Below are 24,564 nucleotides of genomic sequence, written 5' to 3'. Positions count from 1 at the left end.
TGCTGTTAATGGTCTATGCTTGGTTGAAGCGCAGCACGAGGACATACAGTCCCTTTTCAAATTGGCCATGGCTGCATTCCTGCTTTCTGTGCTCTGTTGAAATTTTAATGTGTTGAAGAATTTTTGAGGCAATTAATTTGTTAGTGATGGCGATTCATTGCTCTACAGACTGTGTTATATGAGATGCTGTTTGATGCATGTTGCTACATAACATTAGCTTTGGAATTAGTGACTTACTGCAATTTATATATCATAAAGAGGAATAGTGCCATTGTTCAGCTTTCAGATATTGTTCCAAACATGTTCTGTTAATGTTAAAGGGAGGAGAGGAAAGCTGTACACTTCTAACTCTAAATGATTTTTTATTTTTAATGCTGCAGTATGAATAATCACCACATGCTGCCTTCTGTAAAATAAAACCCACAAATCATTTGAATGACCTAAATGGTGCACAGACAGATCAGTCAAATCAATGAACTCACAGTAAAACTGACACAAATCTATAGTCCATAGAATGATCAGTCTTTGATTTTTCAATATATTGCACACTAATATGTTTGTATTCTGTCTTGTCAGCAATGTATGACTTTGGAGCCTGTATTTCTACTAGTGCAGGGCCCATTGAAAACGTGCCTGTGCAGAACAAGCCGACCGCTTGGACTCTGGTATTGCTTTTTGCAGCTTTCTTGAGAACTGCTCATGCAAACTATTTCAAACTCAACATTGACTGTATGTCAGGACTGACACTCAAATTAGATGACGTCACATTTGATATAACACGACTGTCTCTGTTTTGCTTTTTTGATTGGTCAGTTAATATAAAGAATATTTTAACAATGATTGCAAAGTTGATTTTTTTTTATTACTCAGTTACAATTTATCCAGCTTAGCCTAAAATATACCTCATTAATATTTAATCGTTTTATTCAGTCATCTAATCATCACCTAATTTCCACATCACTGCTGTGTTATTAACAATAAGCTATATATATAATTACAGACCCTATTTGTCAGATATTTGATCATATAAATACTGGACCTCACACTGAAAAGGACTGCTGTGACACACATAAATCTAATCTCTGTATGTCTTAGGAGCCCCTTGTGTGAACTGGAGAATCAGTATTTTTACTTAAGTACTTGACTTAAAATGGTTGTGACATTGATTGATTTCATCACTAGAATAATACACAGCTGGCAAATGTATTTTCTGATTTAGTCTCAATTCATTAGTTAGTTTAAGCCATTTTCTCACTCATGCATGGCCATAGAAGTAAATAGATATAAAACAGCTGAATAACAACATTAGATGATGCATGTTGAAACATTATGTTATCATCACTACAGTGGCTGTTATCCAGAGTGCCATTCACTTGATTAGTCAAAGTTTATTACTATTGAACATGTTGTGTGTCCAAATGGCATCAAATGTGAAACTGCATGTCTTTGGGTCCTCAGCAATACACTCACAAAATGTGAAGTATGGCAGCTCTGGAGATATTCAGAGGACATACAGAAAGACAGTCAGACAGATAGCTCAAGATTCTTTTGTTCATAGTTAGGTTAACACTTGAGCTCATTAATATGAATCACAAATAGAGCACACCCCAGCATGTCACTTAGGTAATTTGTATCTACAAAATGGTAAAAACACATAGAGTTAAAAATTCAAGGATTACACATCAATAGTCAATGTTCACCACATTTACAATGTTTTATCTTCCCATCAGACAGTCCTTTTATTGAACTCTGCATTTTCTCAACTGTATACTTGCTTGCAGGTGCTGTACGATCAACTATATGCATCATGCATTAATATGTTACTGTAACAAATGGTCCATTTGAACAGATATCTTGCAAAAATGCTGCAGTATAATGTGTGATGTGATATTTCTTTACTTTGTTGGTTAAGAAAGACAAAGCCTGTGACAAACAGGTGGTGTAAACACATTCTGAAGAATAAATTACATTTGCCCAAAGACAAAGAAAAGAGTAACGTGCAGGAAAAAAAAATCAATAAAAAGCAAAGCTTGTACAATAATGTGGTGTTTAGGTGTGATTGGTGGTTTGGGATGTTGCCATAGCCAAACCACCAAATGATTCTCTTCATCCTGCCAATTTTTAGTTTAGATGCCACGTTTACTTTTCTGATGTTTGCCTTCATTGAATATTGTGAGCTCACACATATTGAATGAGCCTCTGTAGGCTGTAAGAAGGCTGCACTTGTTAAGCTTAATTTGAGTTGTTTTACTCTGAATGCTTTACAAATGGTGTAAAGAATGTGGCACACACTCTTTATGTCTGTGGAGTGTATCATAGCAGTTTTAATAGCTTCAGTGAAGCAGGTAAAATCCAAATCCAAAACTTACCTGAGAATCATTATATTTTTAAGTTTTATTCACTGTCATGAGGAATCATGTAAACTCTAGACTTCGAATAAAGTCAAAACCCAAAATAAATCAGATCTATGTTTGATAAACAGAGTTTTTACAATTGCTCATGACAATGAATTATTTTCTACCACATATGTGTAAGCCTGACATTGATACACACCACTTTTAGCTTTGATTATAGACAAACTACTGACACTGGTGACATTTTTTTTGTTGTATTTCATGTGGGTTATAAACCCTGGAATATAAAAACAACTAATTGGAACTGGTTTGAAAATGTAAAAGTTTTAATGCTTTTTATGCAGTGAAATATCTGTGTCTCTACATCTAATGCTTGGCAACGTTACACTTCCTGTTTACATGCACTAGGGCATTATGGGAACTGTCTGACAGGCAGCCCACATTGTCAGAGTTTGGAAAACCCTGGTTTAAATTAATAAATTCTAAGTAAAAGAACAATATTCTAAATGCTTGCTTGGGGACATGTAATGTGTTCTCCATGATCAATTGACATTCATCTTATGACTTTTCTCTTTCCCTCTGAGGGCTGGCTGTTGTAGCTCTGCTGTCATTAAGGGCAGCGAAGGCTTTCCAATAGCTCGACATCTGTCTCTAAATTGGCACATAGCATTATGTCAAGATGTCTAAGAACATGCTGGGAAAGTTTAATGTCCTCTCTAAACGCTAATTCTTTGTACTTACTATTACAGATTTGCAGCCCCCAATCATAAATATAACACATTTGCCTTAACAGCTGTCCCCTGAAACCTCTTTTCCATGCAGTTTGATAATATAAATCCTAACAGACATTTATGAGTGCTCATCTGTAGTCAGGCAATGTTGAGAAGGAAATCAGAGAGAAACTCGTCAGCCGTTCAGCCCTGGGTAGTTTCCTTTTTATTTTAAAGTAATGCTATGCTATGGCTTGATGGTTATTCGCTAAAGGCTGGATACTGACTGAATTAAGTGAAATATAAGCTTCTAAAATGCAGTCTATCAATTGCTCGCCTCCATCTTCCGGCTGCGCTCCATGACTTTTTGCCTTCTAGCCCACATCTCCCCAGGAATGAAGTGCAGTGCCGAGTGTCCACATCGGACCATAAAAACAGCAACCGAGGCTGAGCATCAAGTTTATGTGAATGGACTGGAGCATAAAATGTAATGGGTGGAAGCATTGGACTTCTCCTGAAATGGCTTTTTTAAAAGGTTTGTCGACATATTTTTCAGCAAGATGGTCTATTAAAAAAAGGAACATTTATATTGAGCTGTCAGGGGGTGGACAGGTCAGATGCTCCTTTAATAGTGTCTTCAGGCAGTCTGCGATTCAACAGGGGATCAGTGCCGGTGGCTGCCTCACCTCTAACGAGATAATATTGTTTTCCGTGGTGAGGTTTGATTTAGAGAAACTGGTTAAATATACCTCTCAGTTAGCAGTATTGTTAATGTAATTACATCACAGTCTGATTTAGAGGAGAATAATCTCTGATGCTCAACTATGAGTAATTTGAAACAAACCGTTCTTCTTATTTTCAGACTGCGCTCACTGCTCCACTTTTAATGCAGTCGATTGTATTTTCCGTTCAATGAAGATGGATCCGTCTGCGGTTCACATCATTGTGGCTCTGTCATTGTTACAGAAATGTACGGTTTAACAGGGGATCCGCATCCCCTTTTAGTTGAACAGTCCTCCATGTTTATGACACTGTGTCTGTCAGTCAGCACTGAAAGGCATCAGTGGAATCTTCTCTAGATGAAAAGCATGGGAATCCAGTTGGAGAGCAGAGATGGCAGCCGTTTAGGGTAGACATGACATCTGCTTGACAGATAACCAGCATGTGTGCATGTCAGATGAGAGACCAGAGATGGGAATAGAGGATCTCCGGCTTCTCTTTTGTCTGCCTCTGTGGAGAAGAACACGTTCATGGTAAAGCTAACAATGTGCTTGTGCTATGCTTATCCTCTTTTAGTAGTGCTATAATGTTATGTTAAATAGGTTATTGTAAATAATACTTCCAACTTGTGGAACTAAGCAGAGTCAAGTACCTAGCATTTACCCAAAGTCAATGAAATGAAACACTTAGTTTAAGGAAAGAAAGTTGTATGGGTATCAGAATCTCTGGATTCTCCGTCTGTGTAAAACCACCACCAGGAGTACTGGACACTTGTCAAGTTTGGCAGCCCTTGTGAACACAGGCTGTGGCATCTGTGGTGACAACCATGTCTCCTCAACCCAACGTTCACATAGAGCTAATTTACACTAAGAAATGTAACGCTGGGGAAATTATGTTTTCACATAATGTGGAATCTACTTTACACTATATATCTACAGACATAGTCTACACTACCAATGCGTTTTGATTGTGTTCCACTTTACATTATATTATCTGTTCACGTCACCCAAGAATTTTTTCGGTTATGTTTTGGAAGATCAAAACACTTGGTAAAGGTTAAGAAAAGATCTTGATGTGGAAGCTTGAAACATAAAGTAGAACCTGCTGACTTTTTCAATATTCAATCAACGCGATGACCAACAGGACGTCCAATAAACCGAATCCAGGGAGCATTTATGCTTTTACCAAAGTATATGTGGCAAAGAAATTTAGTGTAGTATAATAGGTGTAGGAGAAAGGCTTTTCCATGAGCCCCATCTTCCGTCACAAAGATTTCCCTTCAGCCATCGAAGACGTTCAGCCATATGTTTGTTCTGAAAAGAGAGGGACAGTTTAGGAAAATAGTTGTCTGCGTATGTGCTAATGGTGCATGTTTCACTGTATCTCTGTTTGTGACCATGTAAGATTAATATGCCATAAAGTGACATTGCAAAAGGAAATAGTCGAAATGCAGATGGTCTCATTTACCCACAAATGCATGCCCTGGGACTGATTACAAAAACAATTCACACAGTAATTTGTAAGAATTTAACATCAGTTCTACCACATCTTCAGACCTGATGCCTTCAGTTAAATTCAGTTAAATCCCAAAATGCTGTTCTTTGTTAGGTTGCATAAAAATCATAATATTAGACTATTTTTAATACATTTCTTTTCCACTGGATATCATTGCACATGTCAGAAAACAGGACAAGTGTCCAGATCAGACAGTACAGAAATGTTTTAGAAAAGCCAACCAATGAACCAGTAGTTAACATTTTATGTAGTTACATTATGAGAAAAACATCTAAGCTGAACTAAGACACTTCATTGGGTGCTGGGCCATAAATTTAATAGCAGCCCTATCATCTAGTCAAAGAATGTTTCCAGAACTGAATACAATTCAAGATATATGTAGTGACAGACAGTCATGGAAAACATGTGTACCACTATTTCCATTCAGGTATTGGCAGTAGATCATGAGAAAATGCACAGATAATGTTGTACACTAAATGTGACAGAAAATCACATGTGATGAAATGAGTAAAAGACTTTAATGGTTCTCTGATGGTGTGTCTGAACATCCCTTAATGCATTTTCAGCCACTGTCTAGAGAATGAGTAACCTTGTCAAGAAAACACTTTCTTTGCAGAACATTTTGAGTCTGTGCATTATTTTTTTCTGCTTCTCTGCCGCTGCTGTCCCTGGGTTTAATAACTTCAGCAGCCTTTCACTTATAAGGCTGTATGATTCCTTGAGGGGCTTCAATTGATCAGTCAGTGGTGGGCTCTAACAGCGTGGCAGGCAGACGAATGGTACTGACATGAACTTCATCGAAGCCACTAAAGCATATACGCCGGGAATGTGAGAGTCCACTCATCTATATTCTTTCACTCTTGAGATCATCTTCAGTGAGTAAAAGATTAAAAAATAGCAGACATCCAGCTACCAGGAAACCAACCTGTGAGAATAAAGACCGATGAGCAAGGAATACTCATACTTTATTTTAGCAACTGAACGTAGCAGGATCTGAAACGCTTCATGTCGCACTTGATCTTGACTTGGTTCTTGGTTTAGGCGCTCTCACAGGAATAATATACCTCTGAATATAATACACTTTCTCTTACAGCATTCCAAAAAACTAATGACTCAACAAGTCCACAAAAGTACCTTGCCCCCAAAATGGTAATGGTTTTTTGAACTGGTGGGTGAATAGTCTTTGTGAACGCTGTTATAAATTATAAAGACAAAAAAAGACTCATGAACATTTTTTCATCTGTCACCCCACATCTATGGTTAAGATTCATCTGAGTTGAGACAGCTAAAATTCAGTTACAGTTGAGATATACAGTAACAGATTACAGACTGCAGTTAAGATTAAGGAAAGATTGTAGCCACGCTTAAAAGAAACGAGCGTAAACGCAACCCAATCAACCACCCACCTCAGCCTGTCTCCTTAATAGGTTCTGTGATTCTGTAACAACATCATGCTACTCCCATCTTAGCTCTTGACAGATCAGTCATAATTTGCGTGGTATCAAGTAAATGATGATTGCTGTTATTTTCTTCTGGTGAGGCCAGTCTTAAAATCATCTCAAACACTTGTCTTTCAGTCAAATAAAAGTAAACACAGAAAGCAGTCCTCTGAAATCGCCTACAGTTGCTTCACTGAACTGCAAAGCACCTTCAACAAGTACTTATTCAGATCAGCGGGCAAGTTAATCCTGCTATATTCAACTGAAATGTGCAGTAATATATTTTTTGGACACAACAGTTTTTTTAGGAACATTGAGATGTTATCACCTTTTACTGTTACACTTGTGAATTTACACATCCACCAGATGCAAACATTAGCTTTGATTTGTGTCTCTGGCAACCTGGCAAATTTAAGTCCCCAATTTACTCTCATTTTTGCTCAGTTTTGGTCTCCATAGAGTCCTGGTTGGAGCTCTTCTTCTGCTAAATACAAAGAAATGATGCTCACCACGTAGTGTTTACATATGTCTAATCAACGAGTATAAGCAGACAGATCTTAAAGTAAGTAACAGTGAGCAAAGTCAGGTGATATTTTTTTTTTTCTAAATACTACAGGCAACACCACTTTGACTTTTTTCTTGGGTCCTGATTGGCAGCTGAGCAGGTTTACAAAAAGTCAGTCTTTTCAGAATGTATTAATTCCATTAAACATTGCTCTTGTGAGATTTCTGTTAGTGTTTCTCACCAGGCAAAACGAATAAGTGTTCCATAAACTAATACCTCAGTATGTCCCTGGTTTGCTGCCGCATTACCAGACTTGTGGCTAATTGAATAATTTTACCTGGAACTATTTTTAATTCCCACTGGCATTTCTTTTTAATGAGTATTTTGGCTGCATGAAACTGGCAGCTGTGGTCCTTTAGCATCACAGGATTCATTTTACCTGGAAAATATGCTGCAGTTAGGGTGTTCAGCATGTGGAAGCCTTTCAGTCAACCAAAATGGGTTATCGGTATCTGGAGCAAACAGTATGATTTGAATCATTACTAATTCATAGGGTGTCTCCATTGTATGGCCTACAACCTCTGTTTTTATGACTTCTGGCTCTCCTGCGGTCTAGGCCTGTGGCCAGGACGTGATTCTGTTTTCAGTGTTTTGATCTGCCTCTGCATTTGCTGACTGAAAAAGGCCGGGTGGCAGCACGCTACATGAGTCTGGATTGAAACAGAAAATACACACTGTATGTTTTGATCTCTGTCCTTCTGTGGTGAAAGCCTACTGAAGCTGGACTTATTGCCTCATGCCTCAGTGGATAAAGAAGTTTGTTTCCTGTCAGGCCGATACATCTGTTCATGTCAACAAGGCAGTCAAGAAGTAGCATTTGATGTGACGTTAATTCAACTGAACATTTTTGGGCTCTCAATTCAGCCTTCTGTGATTGGCTACCAAAGTCTGTCAAGTGTGCTTGTTTGATTTTTGAGAGACCAGGTTCTTGATAGATATGTTTTATATATAACTTACTGTAAATTTTAATTATTAAAATGTATAAGCTGCAATGTACTTCAGTAATTAAGTTTTTTCTAACATGTAATCTCAGCTGCCTGAGTAGGCGTGAAGATGTGCTGGAGTGTGCACAGCTGATAACAGTATAAATCCTGTCTGTGATTCACTGTATATTGAGTCCTCTGTGTTTCAGAAGGCAATCATTAAAAAAGAAACCGCATTGTACTTAATATCTTGCTCTTATCAGTGTTTTAGTTGCTCTGATGTGACTGAATCAGCATCAGAGTGGTGTAGATAACCATGAAATAGTCTTATCTTATTATTTCCTTGTGTGCAGTTATGTAACAGGTCATTGATATTTAAGACTTTAAGTCTTTTCTAAATCCTTGTGTGACAGTCCTTTAATTAATTCAAACCTTTATGCTCACCAAGCACCTTGAAGAAAACTCTGTATATTTATACCAAGTGCACATAATAGATGACCTTCACAATTTCTGGTTGCATAATGATGCAAAATAGCTTTATTTAAAATTGTTTGACATATACTGAATTTTCATGTTGCTGTTGTTTTCTTATAGTGCTGTAATTATTCATAATTTCCTAACATTACTAATATACCACATTATTAATACCATTACAAGGCAATAGAAATTATTCAACTATTCATAAGCCATGTGACTTAGAGAACTGTTGTTTTATTCTCTGTATTTCCAATTGTACAAAAAGCTGTGTGATGTAAGAAGGATACGTTTTTCAGGGATTGTGTGCAGGATTATTTCTTGGGTCGGCACAGTTTCTGAAGTCTCTGTGCTGAAAGCTGTTTGTTAATTATCGACCAACATATATTCAGATAGACAGATGATATTAGAGCTGGAGCTGGAACATAAAGTATTCATTGAAGACACATTTCTGCTGTTGAAAAGTGTTGATTGGGTTTCTCAGTCTGTACCTGTTAAGTTGACAGTTCCTGATGTATCTACCTTTATCACTTTTGCTGCTAACTGATCTGATTTACATTACATTACATTAAGTTCTTGCTACATACTGGCAAGAGTGAAGTGTAAAAAAAATTGCCAAAGTAACATTAAATTCTCCACCATTTCTGTTACAGTTGTTGATTTGCAGGTGTCAGCTTTAATGAGTGCTTTCTGATGTTAAGTAGTTGCTTGGTGGGTGGACGGTCTTGCGCTTTCAGTTTGTTGTCCTGCAGTTTGCTATGATGTTTTACAATCTGTCTTGCCCAGACGCTTGATGTCATCATTAGCCTTCAAATATTTTACTTAAAAACATGAAAAAATTTTGCCAGCTGTATTGAATGATTTGTCACAGGTATATTTTGCCTAGCTTGCTGAAAAAAAAGCTCTATTCATACAGTCATACATAGTGTACCCAAACCGCAGTCTCTTTTAAGGACTTAATAATAGGCTTGTAATAGACTGGTTGAGATTTTACAGAATACATTTTCTGTGTTGTGATGACAACAAAAACATTGCCTTATATGCCTTATTTTTGGCAAATGAAGTATTTCTGATTTCTTGTTTGTTGTTGTCAGTGAAGTCTACCTGTCAGTATTACAGAGAATGCTATGCTTCTGTCTTTCATATATATCCCCTTTTGTGCTTCTATTACTGTATCTTGTGCTTGACTGACCAGGTGAGGCTGATACAGCTAGTCATGCTGACAGGTGAAGCAGTGTGTTGTTCTTTATGCCTCTCTACCTGCATGTTACATCAATTGTTTGATTGCTGTACAAGCTCAAAGCAACCTGTGGCTTTGTTCTAGCCTGTATGACTAGTTCTTGATTAGGACAACAGGAGAACACTTAACCCAGTGACTGCCAACAACTTTTCCATGAGGTTTCAATGTAATCCATTCAAATATCTTTATTATGATGATTAGGCTGTTTTTCAGATGTGTGTTGTTGCTTCACTTTCCTTCCATCCAACAGTTTTGAAATTTATAAACATGTTTTTAAAAGCAAAATGCCTACCAAACGTAAGAATGCAAATTTACCCATTAGGACATTTTATAAATTAAATCAACAGAAATGTTTTTTTAATCTCCTGCTTGCCGCTTGTCATCACGTCAGCTAATTTCTCCATGGAGAACATGATAGCAGGCAGTGTGACAGGTAAAATAAGCACATTTAAATGAGAGTGCATCTGTCAACTCTTCTTTCTTGAGTCAATGGATTCACACATTTCAAAGGCTTATTTATAAAAGGTCTGTGCCCTTATTAAAGTAATGACAGGCTTATACTTTCTGGATGTTTACAAACTAATGCACAGTGCTGTTTAGTTCACACAGTAGTATTAAAGTATATATATTAGTAGAATAATGGGATAAATAACTGCTTGTCAGAAACAAGCACATTTTTCAACTAGTTTCAGTAAACCACCAGTGACACTTTGTTATGTTACACTTCACATGCGAGAGCCATGTACTGTGTGTTTCCCACAGTCAAACGCTGTTATCATACACAGATCACTGCAGTGCAAGCAAATGGTGTTTCTGAACATGGCATTAGCAGTGGTGCAATGAATGAATTGTTGTCCAATAGGAAAGTAATTCTTGCAGATACTCAGATGTGATGAATAGATACATGAACATACCATAACATACCAAATCTAGACATGTAAATTCAAGTTAATCCAGTTAAATCCTTATTACCAAACTGGTCTCCCCTGAGACAATATAACAGAGCTGATGCTAACACTAATGGAAATCACATGTCCACATGTAATGGACATCAGCTAACACAAATAGACAAAATGTAATATTTGTCCAAAAAACATGATACATATTCTGAAAATAATCATCGTAGATGTGACAATATATAGACACAGGTTTCATGATTTATCACCCAGTCCTAATACCAATCATTTACTGCTAGGAGGCAACCTGGCAGCCTCTAAACATTAACGTTTGCTGTGCTCATGAAGTGAATGCAGATGTTTTAAGAGAAGGGAACAACAAGGTGAGTATTCCTCTTTTTCCCCCTCCAGCTCCATGCAGGTTCTGGTTGCATATTGGCATTTATCAATCAGTGATCAATGAATACGAATGTAAAGTGGAGTGCTTTGCTTTAGAGTGGTATTGATTGGCTGACGGGTTGGGCCTTATGTCAGTTCTCATTAGTGGTCTCTGTCATTTCACCTTTCTTTGTCTCTCATCTCTCAGTCTTGCTGACGTGGGTGCCTGGTGATTCTAACTGATGACAGTCCTAAGTGCTTTAATAGAAATGTATTGATCACAGGTGTTGTGAGCCATTTACACAGCTGTCTGGGCACACGCTTACACACGCACACATGGAGAAAACAAGCAGCTTCTCTCCTACATTTATGTGTTTCTCTTCATGTCTCTCACTCTGATGCTCCCATTGATGCCATATAAAGAGCTTGTTTTGTACTGTGAACAGTGTGTCATGGTGACCACGGTGGTTAGACAAACCATTTTACAACCAGATAATGAGAGGTTCAACAGTTCCTCCAATGTCAAAGTGTCTTTGAGCAAAACACTGACCTCTCATCTGTTCAGAGCTGCAGTTTTCAAAAGCTTTCATATACAGTAATACAGTATACAGTATACACACCTCTGGTTGTGTGACATATACTCAAATTTTTCTCCATTTTAAAATATTTTCAGATTCATTCTTTCCAAACAAAGAACAGAACTGAATTATAATGAAGAAATGAAAATATAAACAATTACATACCCGTCCATTGATTCTCAATAACAAACAAATAATAAAACAAATAATAAATAATAACAAATACAGTCAAAGGAAAATTCATATTATAATTCATATATATTTTATTTTCCAACCTAATTAAGGCAAGGATGTGGTCTTTCTTTACTTTTCTGTGCTATTTAAGTTCATATTCCCAAGTTTTTTTTAATACACTTTTTCTGTTCCATTGCCTCAAAAGAGCTCACACTCAGTTTATAGTAAAAACAATAGTCAGACAGTTCATGGTTGTTTCTTCTCATATGGATCGTTACCAGCCTGGACTGACCACCATGTCCTGCTCTCTGACCTCTCATCCTGTTCACACTGCATGGTGGTTTCAGGTCCAGCCTCACAGTCAGCGACCTTTGCCAGCAGCTCCACTTTTAATCAGCAGTTCTCTCCACACGGGCAGCTACAAGCAGGCGCTTCCTGCACCTTAATGAGTCGAGAGTCCCAAGCCAGACCCAGCCGCAGCTCATCCTGTAGCTTTCCTTCTTCCTTTTCACACCACAGGACAGTGTGTGTTTATCCAACAAAACTGCATCCAGTGAAGCACAGCATTGTGCAAGACTAGCAGACAAGGTTGAGAACATTTGAAAGACTTTTTTTTTTCCAGCAGCTAATTCAATTATATTGAAGCAGCAATAGAGAAATATTATCTTATTGCACTGCATTCTTTGTCCTGCTGCCCAGTAAAAATTAGTCAGCGCTTTGTAGACACTGACGGCAAACACGTTATTTGTTTCCCCATATAATCAGGTGATTTACAATGATTGTATTTGCTCATTGCACCTCTTGTGATTGTCTATTGTCCATGCATGTCTGTCTCTCGAACTAAGTTTGAATATTCCATCCAAGCTATTCCAACTTTTGAAATTAACTTTGACCAGGGGGCGTGCTGGTGGCTTAAAGATAATTACATCAAGGGCATGGAGCCTGACCTGTTTTTGCATCAGTAGGTTTCTGCTTGGTGAAAAGCACTCAATCTGCAATTGTTGTCTTGCCTTTTGTGGGAATGTGAATAGCACCTTATTGATTGGAAGCAAAATGTTTTTAATGTTGTAGATGAGATTTTTGGATTGCTGGCTAATGGGAAGATGGAGGCTCGCTGCAATCTATTTTCAAGTCAAGTTCCAAATTGAAAATCTTTACAGGCATAATTAAGGCTTATCTGAAAGGAATGTCAAAACTTTTCAAATGTTTTTTATTTTTTCCCATCCATGCAATCCCGATTGTTACGTGTAAATACACAAACATGTTCGGAATGTTGATGAGTCTATGCAGAAAAGTAATGAATATAAAACAGAGAGCAGTATTGATGTTTGATCAAACTTAATGGAAGCGAAAACAGTGTCCTTGTAATTGATATTGTAATGTTCTTTCCCATAAATAAGCAGTTTAGTAGTGTTAATCAAGTCATTTTCTAGAAGTATGTGTGTTTTCTATGTTATGTAACTACATTAATAGTTCCCAAAGGAGAAATTCTCTATTCGTCCTCTGGTAGGGGTGGAGGGTCAGTGGATAAAGTGTGTTGCTCAAGGATACATGAACAGGTGGTGCTACACTGCGGTTCAAAGCAGGGTTTCTCCACTTGGGAGAAGACCTGGATTACAAATAGCCATTGTGTTGGGATGTTTCAAACAAGAATTTGCCCAGAAATTATTCAGATGCCCCCAGTCAGGCTAGCTGTTTCCCTCTGTGTCCACTGTTTGTGCTAAGCTAAGCTAACAGGCTTCTGGCTGTAGCATCATACTTACTGTATGAACATAAAAGATTTTTTTCATCTCACTTATTTTTACTATCCCCTTGCTAAAGTCATGATTTCATATAAAATATATACTGAGGACTTAAAGATGAAGTTAATAGCCAAGTACTACAGTGGAATAGTGGAAACACAAACCTCTAAAAAGACCAAAACAATGATGAATTGATCCCCTATATGGATTGTTTGTGTCCAAAGCCCGGTATTATGCTGCTGTGCCATAGCCCTCTATCGTTGTCCAAAAGTGATTGAAAATGCATAAATGAGTAACACAGTTGCTCTGGGTGACATGTTTATTTAGTGTGTTGAACAATGAGCACTGTGTTTATTTTGAAACAACACCATTTATACTGTGCTGGTGCCATAAATATCAAAGGAAGAGGAAAATAGTTCCCATCAACTGCATTTCTTGCTCCTGTTAGATGTTTGCTAAAATCTACATGTGCCTGGCTGTTTTATGAAATTACTTAACCTTTTTAAAATAATGAAATCATATATCTGTGACTCTTTTTTGAACATATATTTCCTCAGGAGAAACAAATGAACGACACAGACATGGAAGTCAGAACAGGATGATGCTGATGCTACTGGTTTTTGTATTTTCGTGGTATTAAAACCAAATACAACAAGCAAAAACAAATGATACAAACCCATTACAGAAGTTTTAACACCTGTGTACATAGACTAAAAGAAACAAAGTTTACTAGCATATGCTTCTAATGATCTATTACTTGTTGGTTTAATGCTTTGGTGAGAAACACCATAAAAGAGCAAGGAGTCATCAGATACATTCTAACCGTTGCATGTGCTTGTGCTTCCAGTTCATGTGAAAGCGGGAACCTGTGAGGTAATTGCTGCACACCGCTGCTGCAACAAGAACAAGATCGAAGAGAGATCCCAGACTGTCAAATGCTCCTGCTTCCCTGGACAGGTGGCGGGAACAACAAGAGCTGCTCCATCTTGTGTAGACGGTATGCCAGGATTCTCATTACAGTTTTGGAAATGATTCGCGACTGACTTCTGATTATGGAAGAAATGCGAAACCGTGCAAACCTGTCACATCTGTCACACATGTCGCTGCGCTTCTGGTGCTTATTTCACTGATTATTTGGGTATGAAATTTTTATTGTATGAAAGAAGGGGAAAAAAAAATACAGAGTTGAGATTTCCATGATCCTGCTGTTGTGTCTCAAAGGCTTTATACTCTTCAAAATCAAATTGCTCACCACTTCATTGTTTCACCTGTTTCTCTGTTGTCGAGGTTATATCAAACCATGTGGTGAGCGGAGTAGATATAAGGCCAGGTCATTTAATATCATGTCAAAAGTGGCCTCAGTTACAGGTGAATCGATCCCTTTCTCCTCTTTTCACTGTAATGGCTCTGACAGGGGCTTCCTCAATTTTGACAGCTCTCTTTTTACTTTGGAAATGTCAGGGGAAGCTGTTTCTCCCCTGTAGGCCTCCTCAGAGCGAGTTAAAATCTTGACGCGCCAGCCTTTGCTGCACGCTTTATTACCCATCCTACATCCAAACATCCACCCTTCTCGTGCTGTGCGCACCTGCTCACAACACTAACGGCTTGACATTGACCCACACCCTGTAATTCAGATCTAAAAACACAACGGGGCAAGACTGACAGGTCTCCACCAGCCAGAGATCAGAAGGCTTTCTCTTCAGTCACTTTGATGAATATAGAAACTAAAGGCACTTGTTGTTGCTTCACTTTCAAACAGCATGTTGTTAATTGCCTCCAGTATCCCCCCCTCACCCCACCCCTTTTTTCACAGCTTTTTTATGTCTCCCTCCTCACAGCATCCATAGTTGCACAGAAGTGGTGGTGCCAGATGCATCCCTGCATGGATGGGGAAGAGTGTAAAGTGCTGCCAGATCTCAAAGGATGGAGCTGCAGTACAGGAAACAAAGTTAAGACAACCAAGGTGGGTTTAACTCACAAAATATGTGTGGGCAGATAATACATGCTCATATTAGTCATAGATTAGAGCCAATAAAAACATCTGTAAAAATTCATAACGCTGAATAACAGTTCTAACAAAATTTGACCCTAGCATAATGGAGGAGGACTGGGTAAGTGTTTGAAAAAAGGAAGAAATGAGCTAAAGAGAGCACTGGAGAAGGTTTCCTTTATCACCTTCAGATGAAAGCATAGCAGGGCAGGCAGAGTAGGAGGCAGCAGGAGAGGAAGCTATGACTCACAGGGGAGAGTCAGTGAAGTGCTTCTTGAAGCGGTCGGCTTCCAACAGTAGCAAGGGGTGAGTTAAGTTCAGCTATCTATTTAGCTACATCTCTCACGTTGTTGTAGAAGTCTAAATACAGTCAGTTTATTGTATTTTTACTTAAGTTCCTAATTTGGTAGAGCCAAGTACATTGGGTAGGAGGAGTCCATCAGCTAATTGTGCCCAGTTGAAGAGAGAACGAGCAACACTGAAGGATGGAACAGGATGCTCTGGTGAAGCTGCTCACAAACATAAACCAAGATATACAAAGGTATCAGTTTATTTTATAGGTTGCTGTCACACCTAACCTATGCATTTGCTTCGGTTTGTTTAGTCTGGTGTGAACACTGTCAATTCAACACTCAACCAAAACTGCTTGAAAGACAGACTCTGGTGTCATTGGACCCTCCTGTGAAAACCAATAAACAAGCCACAGATATCTGTGATAGTAGATATGCCATTTTAGCATGATTTCAAAAGCTAAACTTCTAAATATATCTGCTAATCATGAGCTGTTCAAAAAGAGTCACCACCTCAGGTGTATTGAGTTGTCTCCTATTTCAGTAGTTCTTCACTGTGTAAGCAGTAAGTGTAGCAACTTAAATGTGGCAGCCACACAGTAACTATCCCCCTGTAATCTTCTAGTACAGAGTACCTCTGTTTTTGTCCAAATTCCATTTATTCACCTTTTTTTCTGATATGCTGTATAAGGCCAAGTTGCAGTCTTGACATATAATGCCTTTAATTTATTATTTCCGTGTGAGCTCATCGGAAGAACTAAATAAGAGAGACTGAATTCCCCATATGGGTAAAAGTAGCACTGATGATGCAGGATGGCAGTCACCAAAAATGTCTCTGAAAACTCTCTGAAACCCATCAATGCTGAGTGTGGACATGACTCATGTAACTCATGTCTTACAATGTACTGTGTATTTAGCTGCTGTTAAGTGTAATTAAAAGCATAGTGTGTTAACAATTAAAAGTAAAAGCTCTTCTAAATAATTTCCTTTATGACACTATTACATTTGTGGTGATTGTTTTTTTTTCAATCTTCTAATTTTAGACTGACAGCATATGATAATTAAAGTATAATTTCCCATTTTTGATTGAAAAGTAATTACCACTCATAAATACACCCCAGTTTGATGCCTCCTTTACAATGCCAGTGCTTTGTCATTGATAATAATTAAGTATTTCCATGGTTTTTCCATCACAAGCTGAGATCTGAATTTGTTTTAAGACTAACTACAAAACAGAATATTCTGTGTCAAAATTATTCATGAATATACATGATGTGTCACATTAATATATGCAACAAGACACTTGTCTTATTTGTGCTTGGACCTACTGTATAATTTTGTAGAAATCTGAAAGAACGCATGTCAGATTGATTCATTTGAATAATATTAATATAAATCATTAATAAGATCAGAAAGAAACTTTTAGAAGAAGGTAGAAAAATATTTTTATAAATAGATAAAATAAATATAGAAACAATATTACCATGAGACTCACAATTCTTGGTTGATGTTTTAGGTGATAAATGAGATATGGACACATACAGCACAAGACAACTTTGCAAATGGAAAACCAATTATCACTTTTGTCATAAACAGTATGATTGTACACCAGTGAGTTCACTGGTACAAATTGGAAAATGCAGCCTGTGGGGAACTGTGCAGAAATCCACACGTCCATCTCATCCTTGAGGTTTTGGCAGCAGCTTCAGTCGGGTCCTGCCTTTGAAAAGTCAGAGCAGGCTTGCATATGACTTCAAAAATGCAGGCGAGAAGCAAAACAAAGGCAACCAAAGCCAGGAGAAAGACAAACAAACAACAAACAAAAGTCCCTCCAGGAAGCCAAATCGGAGGCAGGAGGGCTCAAGCTGTAGCACTTCCAGAGATTAATAGAGGTTATCTGGACGTGTGTTCTGGGTTTCAGGGTGTGGTAGACCTGAAGTGGTTGGTAGGTGAGGATGGGGGGGCGCAGTGGGCCCTTAGCCATCCATCACAGCCCAGTGTTTGACTCACCAAACGCCTGTAGTTGAGCTGCCTCTTCCATTATTCATGGCTACAGGAGGCCTGGACGAAGCAGAGCTTTTTATTTTAGCCGGGTTAATAATTCATGCCTTCTCACACAGCCACGGGAAAGCAGAAACAGAGGCACAGACAAGCAGGGGTCCAGGTGGCTAGTAGAACCCTTCAGAACCTCAACTCTTTTTTGATTTGGGAGTCAGCGGGGGTCGCTCCATGCTCATGGCTCTGCTGCCTCCCACAGAGAGCTAGCAATGGATGGCCTTTGTATGCTAGGGGGCTCCGTACCTGAGCTTCCTGGTCAGTTAACATCATTCTGAGAAATAAATGGAAAACTCTGCTGAGGACTGAACTCAGGTTCACAAGTATTGTGTTGGTAACGTGACAGCAGTTCTTTCAAGGCTCAAGTCAAGTCTTAAGGTGGTCCAAGAGACACTGAAGCTATAACTTCAGCTACAGCTGAGCTCCAGATTGCTTCAAACCTGAACTAGAAAGTTGTACAAGGTAATTTGGTTGTTGTTTTTATTTTATTTTATTTTTTGTTTTGTTTTGGGTTTTTTTTTTGTTGTTGTTGTTATTTTATGATAAAAAACTAATTTATATAAAATTAACAAGTCCAGTCTAAGTTCTGCAACTCTGTCAAATGCATCCATTTTAATATGTTTTTTTATATTGTTTGTTTTAGTTACTATTATCAGCTGTTTTAATATTTCCTCAAAATGGATACATGATATTGATGTGATTTGCTCCTCAGTTACAGTACATGCCCCGTATAATCTATTAATTCTTTCTTCTGATGTCCAGCTGTGGCATTGTTGATAAAAAATGATGGTGTCATTTCACCTCATGATGAAGTCACATCAATAAATCAGATGTGTTGACACCCTGCAGGCCTCCTCTCGGACAACTTCAGTTGTTCCCTCTTTCACTTCATGTCCAGGAGCAGCTAGGTTTATAGTCCTGCTGGTAATGTCAAGAATTATAACCCTGGCAGCCCCTGCTTTTCACTTCCTATCAATCAGGGGGCCGAAGGCGAAAGAAGCAGTGAGCCTTTCCACTAGACAGGTGCTTTCATGTTTGTTCTGAATGTGTTGAGGGTTGGTGATGGATAGCTGTCTGAGGCAGATTTCTACGAAGGCCCCCAGGGGTCAGCTGAAGAAAAAAAAAAACAAAACAAAGCAAAAAAACGTACGCAAATCTCTTGATCTACAAATTCCTGTGTACAATTTACAAACTGCCCTGTCTGATTCACAACCTGTGTTGATGAATTTGTTTTGTATGTTGTATGTTTATTCAATCTGTGCCCTCAGACTTTGTTGTATTTGTTATCATATTTGACTTCTGGCTACGTGTCTGAATGTTTGAATTACTATATAATACAATGACCTAATTTTCGCGAAAGGATATTTATTTTGGTCATAATAATCCTAATAATTCAGTAACATTCATGCTGTAGTCTATGCATACATCTTTCATACTGTGCTCATGCATTTAGTTTTATTTGAAATGTGAATTTGCACTTTTCATGTGCTATTATGCGTGTTCCATATACATATGCATCCATACATATTTTATAGTTAGATTACACTGTACAAAATTGTATTATTCCAGCCACTTTGCAGTCCAGTGCCGTCCAAACCAACCAACAAGAGTGGCTATAGCGCAGTGACAACAACATGATACCCCCACTGGCCTCCCACCTGCAAATACTGCCAGCTGGGTTTGTTGTTACACGCAGCCTTGCTGGGGTTGCTGTTGCCATGAATTGTGGATGAGTGTTTTAACCCTCTGCCACCCAAAATCCATATGGTGGTTTGATGGACTGATACCATATCATTAAAGGCAGTATTTTTATGTTTTTTTTAAAGACTAACTTTCCTGTTTTGTAAGAGGATTTATTTGCAGATCTTTCAGTAACTGTACTCCCAGCCTCACTTCAAACTGACTTCAATCAGCTAACTGATATATGGAAGCAATTGATGATTGATTTGTTTGTTGTGGAGGCTGACACTGACCATGGAAATCATGAATTCAGAACAAAGAAACCTGGCAAAATATCCTTCAGTAACAGAGCAAAAGAATCAAATAAGATCATTACATTGACAAAATTCAAAGATGTTTTTTATTCCTTTGACTTAATAATAATGGGATATACTGAGTATCTTGGAAACATGAAATAATGAGTATGGGATATACACACATGTGTACATACACATTCACACTCACGTGTAGCTCTCCATCGAAAGTAGGGTCTTAGTTTGTTCGTCAATAGGTGTTTGAACCTACAGCTGAGCAGTCAAGTGTGGTCTTTCATCTTGAAGCAGCTTAAGCATCAAACCCTGAGGACCTGCTTCTGTTCTCCTGATTCCCCTTTGTGTGTTTACTCACAGATAACCCCTACTTAGACACCCACAACAACACAGCTTGCTAATTGCTCTGATAAGGTTTCCCTTTAGGTTCACATTTTTGCCTTTGCTGCCATGTAGTTTAGTTTAGTTTAGTTTTTAGTTTTTTTCCCTATTTCCTTTTCAAGCTGCTCCTATGGTTATTTTTTTTTTTCAATTATGAGAAAGGAACTGTAGAAACTGTGTATATAACAATTATCAGTTCAGAAATATTTTGTATTTTGTGTAACTCTGCTTGTAAATGCATTTATGGATTGATTATTGCACCAGTGCAGTAGATCCAAAATGCTCTTGCCAGTAGAAATATGCTGGAGGCCTTCACTCAGCTCAGTGTATGAATGTATGTCTGCTGCCTGCTGCTGTAACAACAGCAACACCGAATAATTTTCATATGCTCTCTCACACCCGTGATTCCTGAAGATTGTCTCATGGAGGTGAGAATTAAATTGTGGCACCCCACACAGCAAGCACCGTCTTCAGCTGCAGCTCTAAGCTGCATAAAAATCACACTTCACAAAATATTAGAATTGTATTGGTGAGACCTAGCAACTGCTAATTGAATAACAGTAATGTGCAAATATTCACATGGACCACCTGTGTGTTTATTCTCTCTCTCTCTCTCTCTCTCTCTCTCTCTCTCTCCTCCTCCTCATCCTGTGTGTGTGTGTGTGTGTGTGTGTGTGTGTGTGTGTGTGTGTGTGTGTGTGTGTGTTTGTATGTTTCAGCCTCCTACATCAGAGGGCAAATCAAAAAGTAACTTGCGTTCCACTTTTAAAGGGCAAACCAACAAAGAAAACGTTCACCTCCCAGAGTATTTTTAGAGTTCTGCTTAAAGTGAGAGTTGTACAAACTGTATCTCTCAATCTTTTAAATTAATATTCATGAAAATGTCTGAGAATACTTATGACAGCAGTATGCCATCATGAATAATAATATTCCCCTGGTTGCATAGAAATCATTGAGCATGATATACATTGCATTATGTCTGACTTCTATCAGCTCGCTGTCTTCTCACTTTTTTCGTTTAACATCACAGATGTTTGAATTATAAACATGTCATCTGAGAATAAGCACACATTGCACCTGTCACGCTTTCAACAGATTGGCTACTGCTAGATGTGCATCGTTCGTCAATCAATCTGTCGATAAAAACATAAGTCTATAGGCACCTGGGTTTTTTGATGCTAACGTCAGCAACACAGCAACATTTGATAATGAGCACTAAAAACAAAGTATAGTTGAGGCTAATGATGAGTTTTGCAGGTATTTGTTTAAAGTAATTACAGTTCATCCTGAAGGGGAAATGAATGAAATGTACCATATTTCTTGACCATCCATCCAGTATTCTTTAAGGTGCTATTAGACAGCTCAATTAAATCCACACATATCAGCCTTTATGTGGAACTGGAAGAAAGTTAATGGCATCACGAAAGTCTGCAGGTGACGTGAGAGGAAAACCTCAGGCGATAACAAAAGTCAAAAGAAGCATCAATGTCTGTACAAAATTATAGAAATGTAACCATGTTTGTTTTTATAATGTTTTTATAAGAAAAACAAAGACCATCAATCTATTCTTTCCAGATTCTTTGTAGACTGCCTAATGTTTGAATATTTGTTATAATACCTAATATGATGTAATATATAATATTTTTCACTGTTTTATGACAACTTACAGACCAAAACATTGTATCTACGAGAACATAATCTTCAAATCATTTAATAATGAATGTAATCTTAAATTGCGGTCCTAATTTGAATAAAGCTTGATTGATTGATAGTAAAGAGAAGCAATGTATACACATTTGTTCAATTTGATGAAACTATATTACTGTACTACTTGAATTATTTTAATTATCAACACATTTGGGCATTTTTCTCTTTTAAACCAGATCTTAATTTTATTTATTTATTTTTTTTTTTTGTAGCTATACTTTTTTGGAGGCTCAGCTGTAATAATTAGTTCACTCCTCTCCCAGTGTTACATTAAATGTCAGACTGATTGCGCTGCTTTTGAGAGTATTTGTCATCATTAATAACTCATATCTCCTTTTATCCTCAGTATCCATTCATATCACTGACACGGTTTTCTTCTGATTCCGGGCTCTGTTTCTTGTCTTTTCTTTCTAGGTCACACGATAGTTGTCTGTTTCCAGGATAACCTTGTTTGGAACCAGATGTGTCTTTGAGCAGCACCATAGGACATTTGGATATCATGTGTTTTGAGGCTTGGTGAAAACCTCGGACCAACAAGAACAATATTCACGGACATTCCACCGAACAAATGGAAGAAAAGGACCAGGGAACATCATATAAGACTTCATATAAAATAAACAAAAAATTCTTGACTTTAGATTCAAAATCATCAGTAGCTGTCTTTGAACTCTACTGCCCACCAAAACTCTCTTTGTATCATAGTTTTATTCCTATGGACTAGAGGACTCAACCATGAAGTTATTTATTGACTAAAAGACTGTGGACTACACCAGAAAAAAATTTCACTCCTAAAACAAAACCATGTGATGTGAAACTTTTGTGTTATTTTCTTGCCACAAGACTCTCGATGCATATCTGTGTTGAAGATCTAGTGAGATCATAAGCATTTTCATTCCTTTTAGCCTTATACAGCAGATATCTGTTCAATTTCATTTTTGCTGATTTGAAACTTCTAAGTGTTTGGCTTTCTTGAGTTTGTTGGGATGTCAAGTCTTCTTTTTGAAAGACAAAAGACAATGCCAAAACCCGGTAAAAATGTATTGATGTTTGACTGCAAGTCACCAAGGGTCAACACAGCTGAGTTTTGCCAAAATGTTTTAATGGTATCTGTTGTTTTCAAAGCCTGGTGACTATTATTGATTACAAATGTGGATATTATCTCAATAAATCTAACTCAATGATATCACTGCTCAGAAAGATTTGGATTTTTACAGCATGTGTCATCTTTGTAAACCAGACCACAATATTTCAAGTTAGCAGGTCAAGCAAATAATTTGCTGAAATAAAGGAGGAAGAGGGGAAGAATGCACAGCTAATCAATGTTGTGGTCATGATGGAACTGAAATGTAAAGTTCAGCAAAAGCAAGAAAAGGCCAAAAGGAAAAAATCTCATTGCACTGTTTATTGAAATAAACAGGCTACACAAAAAGCCATCTGAAATCCAGTCCAGGGAGAGGCTGATAACTAGCTTCCACCCTAACACAACATTAATCTCATCCGATTCATTGCCAAAGCTAGATGTCATTATTTAAGCCTGTCTTTATTGTGTTAAGTTGTTGGTAGCCACTGGTCTGAATGAGAGTCAGACTTTTCCTGGTAGAAATCTCCAAATGTTTGTTAGTACATGTCATTAAAAGCTTCTAGAAAATAAATCTTATAAGAGATTCAGGCTGGGCAGTGTCAGACAGGTGGATAGTGAAAAACGGACAAAGACAGAAGCCAATACACAACAGAGAAGATATTTTTCCCCATATAACCCATGCTAGCCATATGCATCTGTGTAGTCCAAGGGCAAATGAGATGTCCATCCATTCTAAGTCACATATACTGTGGCTACTATCATTACTGATATCAACATGCAGCTCCATTCCCCTCTCTGTGGAAGCCAAACAAGTCGGAGGCAGGCTGCTCTGTGGAGATGTATTTATATTTCTCCTGCATGTGACATTTACACCTTAGGGACAAGAAACTATGGGATATATAATACTGGGCCAAATGAAAATCAAAGAAATTCTAGAAATGTTGCTGTAACACAAACAGTTGGTGCCGTACTTGTATTAATCCACACATTGAAGCAGAGAAAGCTTCAGTCAGTAAGGGAGACTCTGAACAAACCATCGCTTTGCAGGGAATTTCATGTTTTGTAAGTCAATTTTCGTCTGTAATTGAAACAGTGCATTCAGCGCAGAATGCTCCTTATACTAAAGATAATTAATTAAGCAAAAATGTAGATGGCTCGCACCCAAAGATCAGACTCGAGGGACTGGCGCTGAAGGGGAGGAGTGCACAGGGCTGCTATGGTTAGCGATCCAGGTTGCCTCTTGTTTGGTTAGAAATCATTAAATTACAGTAATGACTAATTTCTCATTCCTGCATGCAATCCGCCGGAGACCACCATGGATTTAATAAAGAGCTTGCGATGAATTACAAACAGCGAACGGCTGA

General features: G+C 37.9%; 1 protein-coding gene across 1 annotated transcript in view; it reads left to right on the top strand.

Annotated features, from left to right (window-relative positions):
- Nucleotides 1–23,304, top strand: part of tafa3a (TAFA chemokine like family member 3a) — an 83,189-nt gene extending 59,885 nt beyond the window's left edge. The window contains exons 3-5 of the mRNA XM_046383111.1: nt 14,556–14,705; nt 15,547–15,671; nt 22,534–23,304. Coding sequence (XP_046239067.1) covers nt 14,556–14,705; nt 15,547–15,671; nt 22,534–22,545 — 287 coding nt within the window. The 3' untranslated portion in view covers nt 22,546–23,304. The remainder of the gene's footprint in view (nt 1–14,555; nt 14,706–15,546; nt 15,672–22,533) is intronic.
- The last annotated feature ends 1,260 nt before the right edge of the window (nt 23,305–24,564 follow it).

The sequence above is a fragment of the Scatophagus argus genome, chromosome 3 (genome assembly GCF_020382885.2).
Source record: "Scatophagus argus isolate fScaArg1 chromosome 3, fScaArg1.pri, whole genome shotgun sequence".
In the NCBI taxonomy this organism is placed as follows: Eukaryota; Metazoa; Chordata; class Actinopteri; family Scatophagidae; genus Scatophagus; species Scatophagus argus.
Note: the sequence above shows the minus strand (reverse complement) of the source record. Positions and strands in the feature narration are given on the sequence as shown.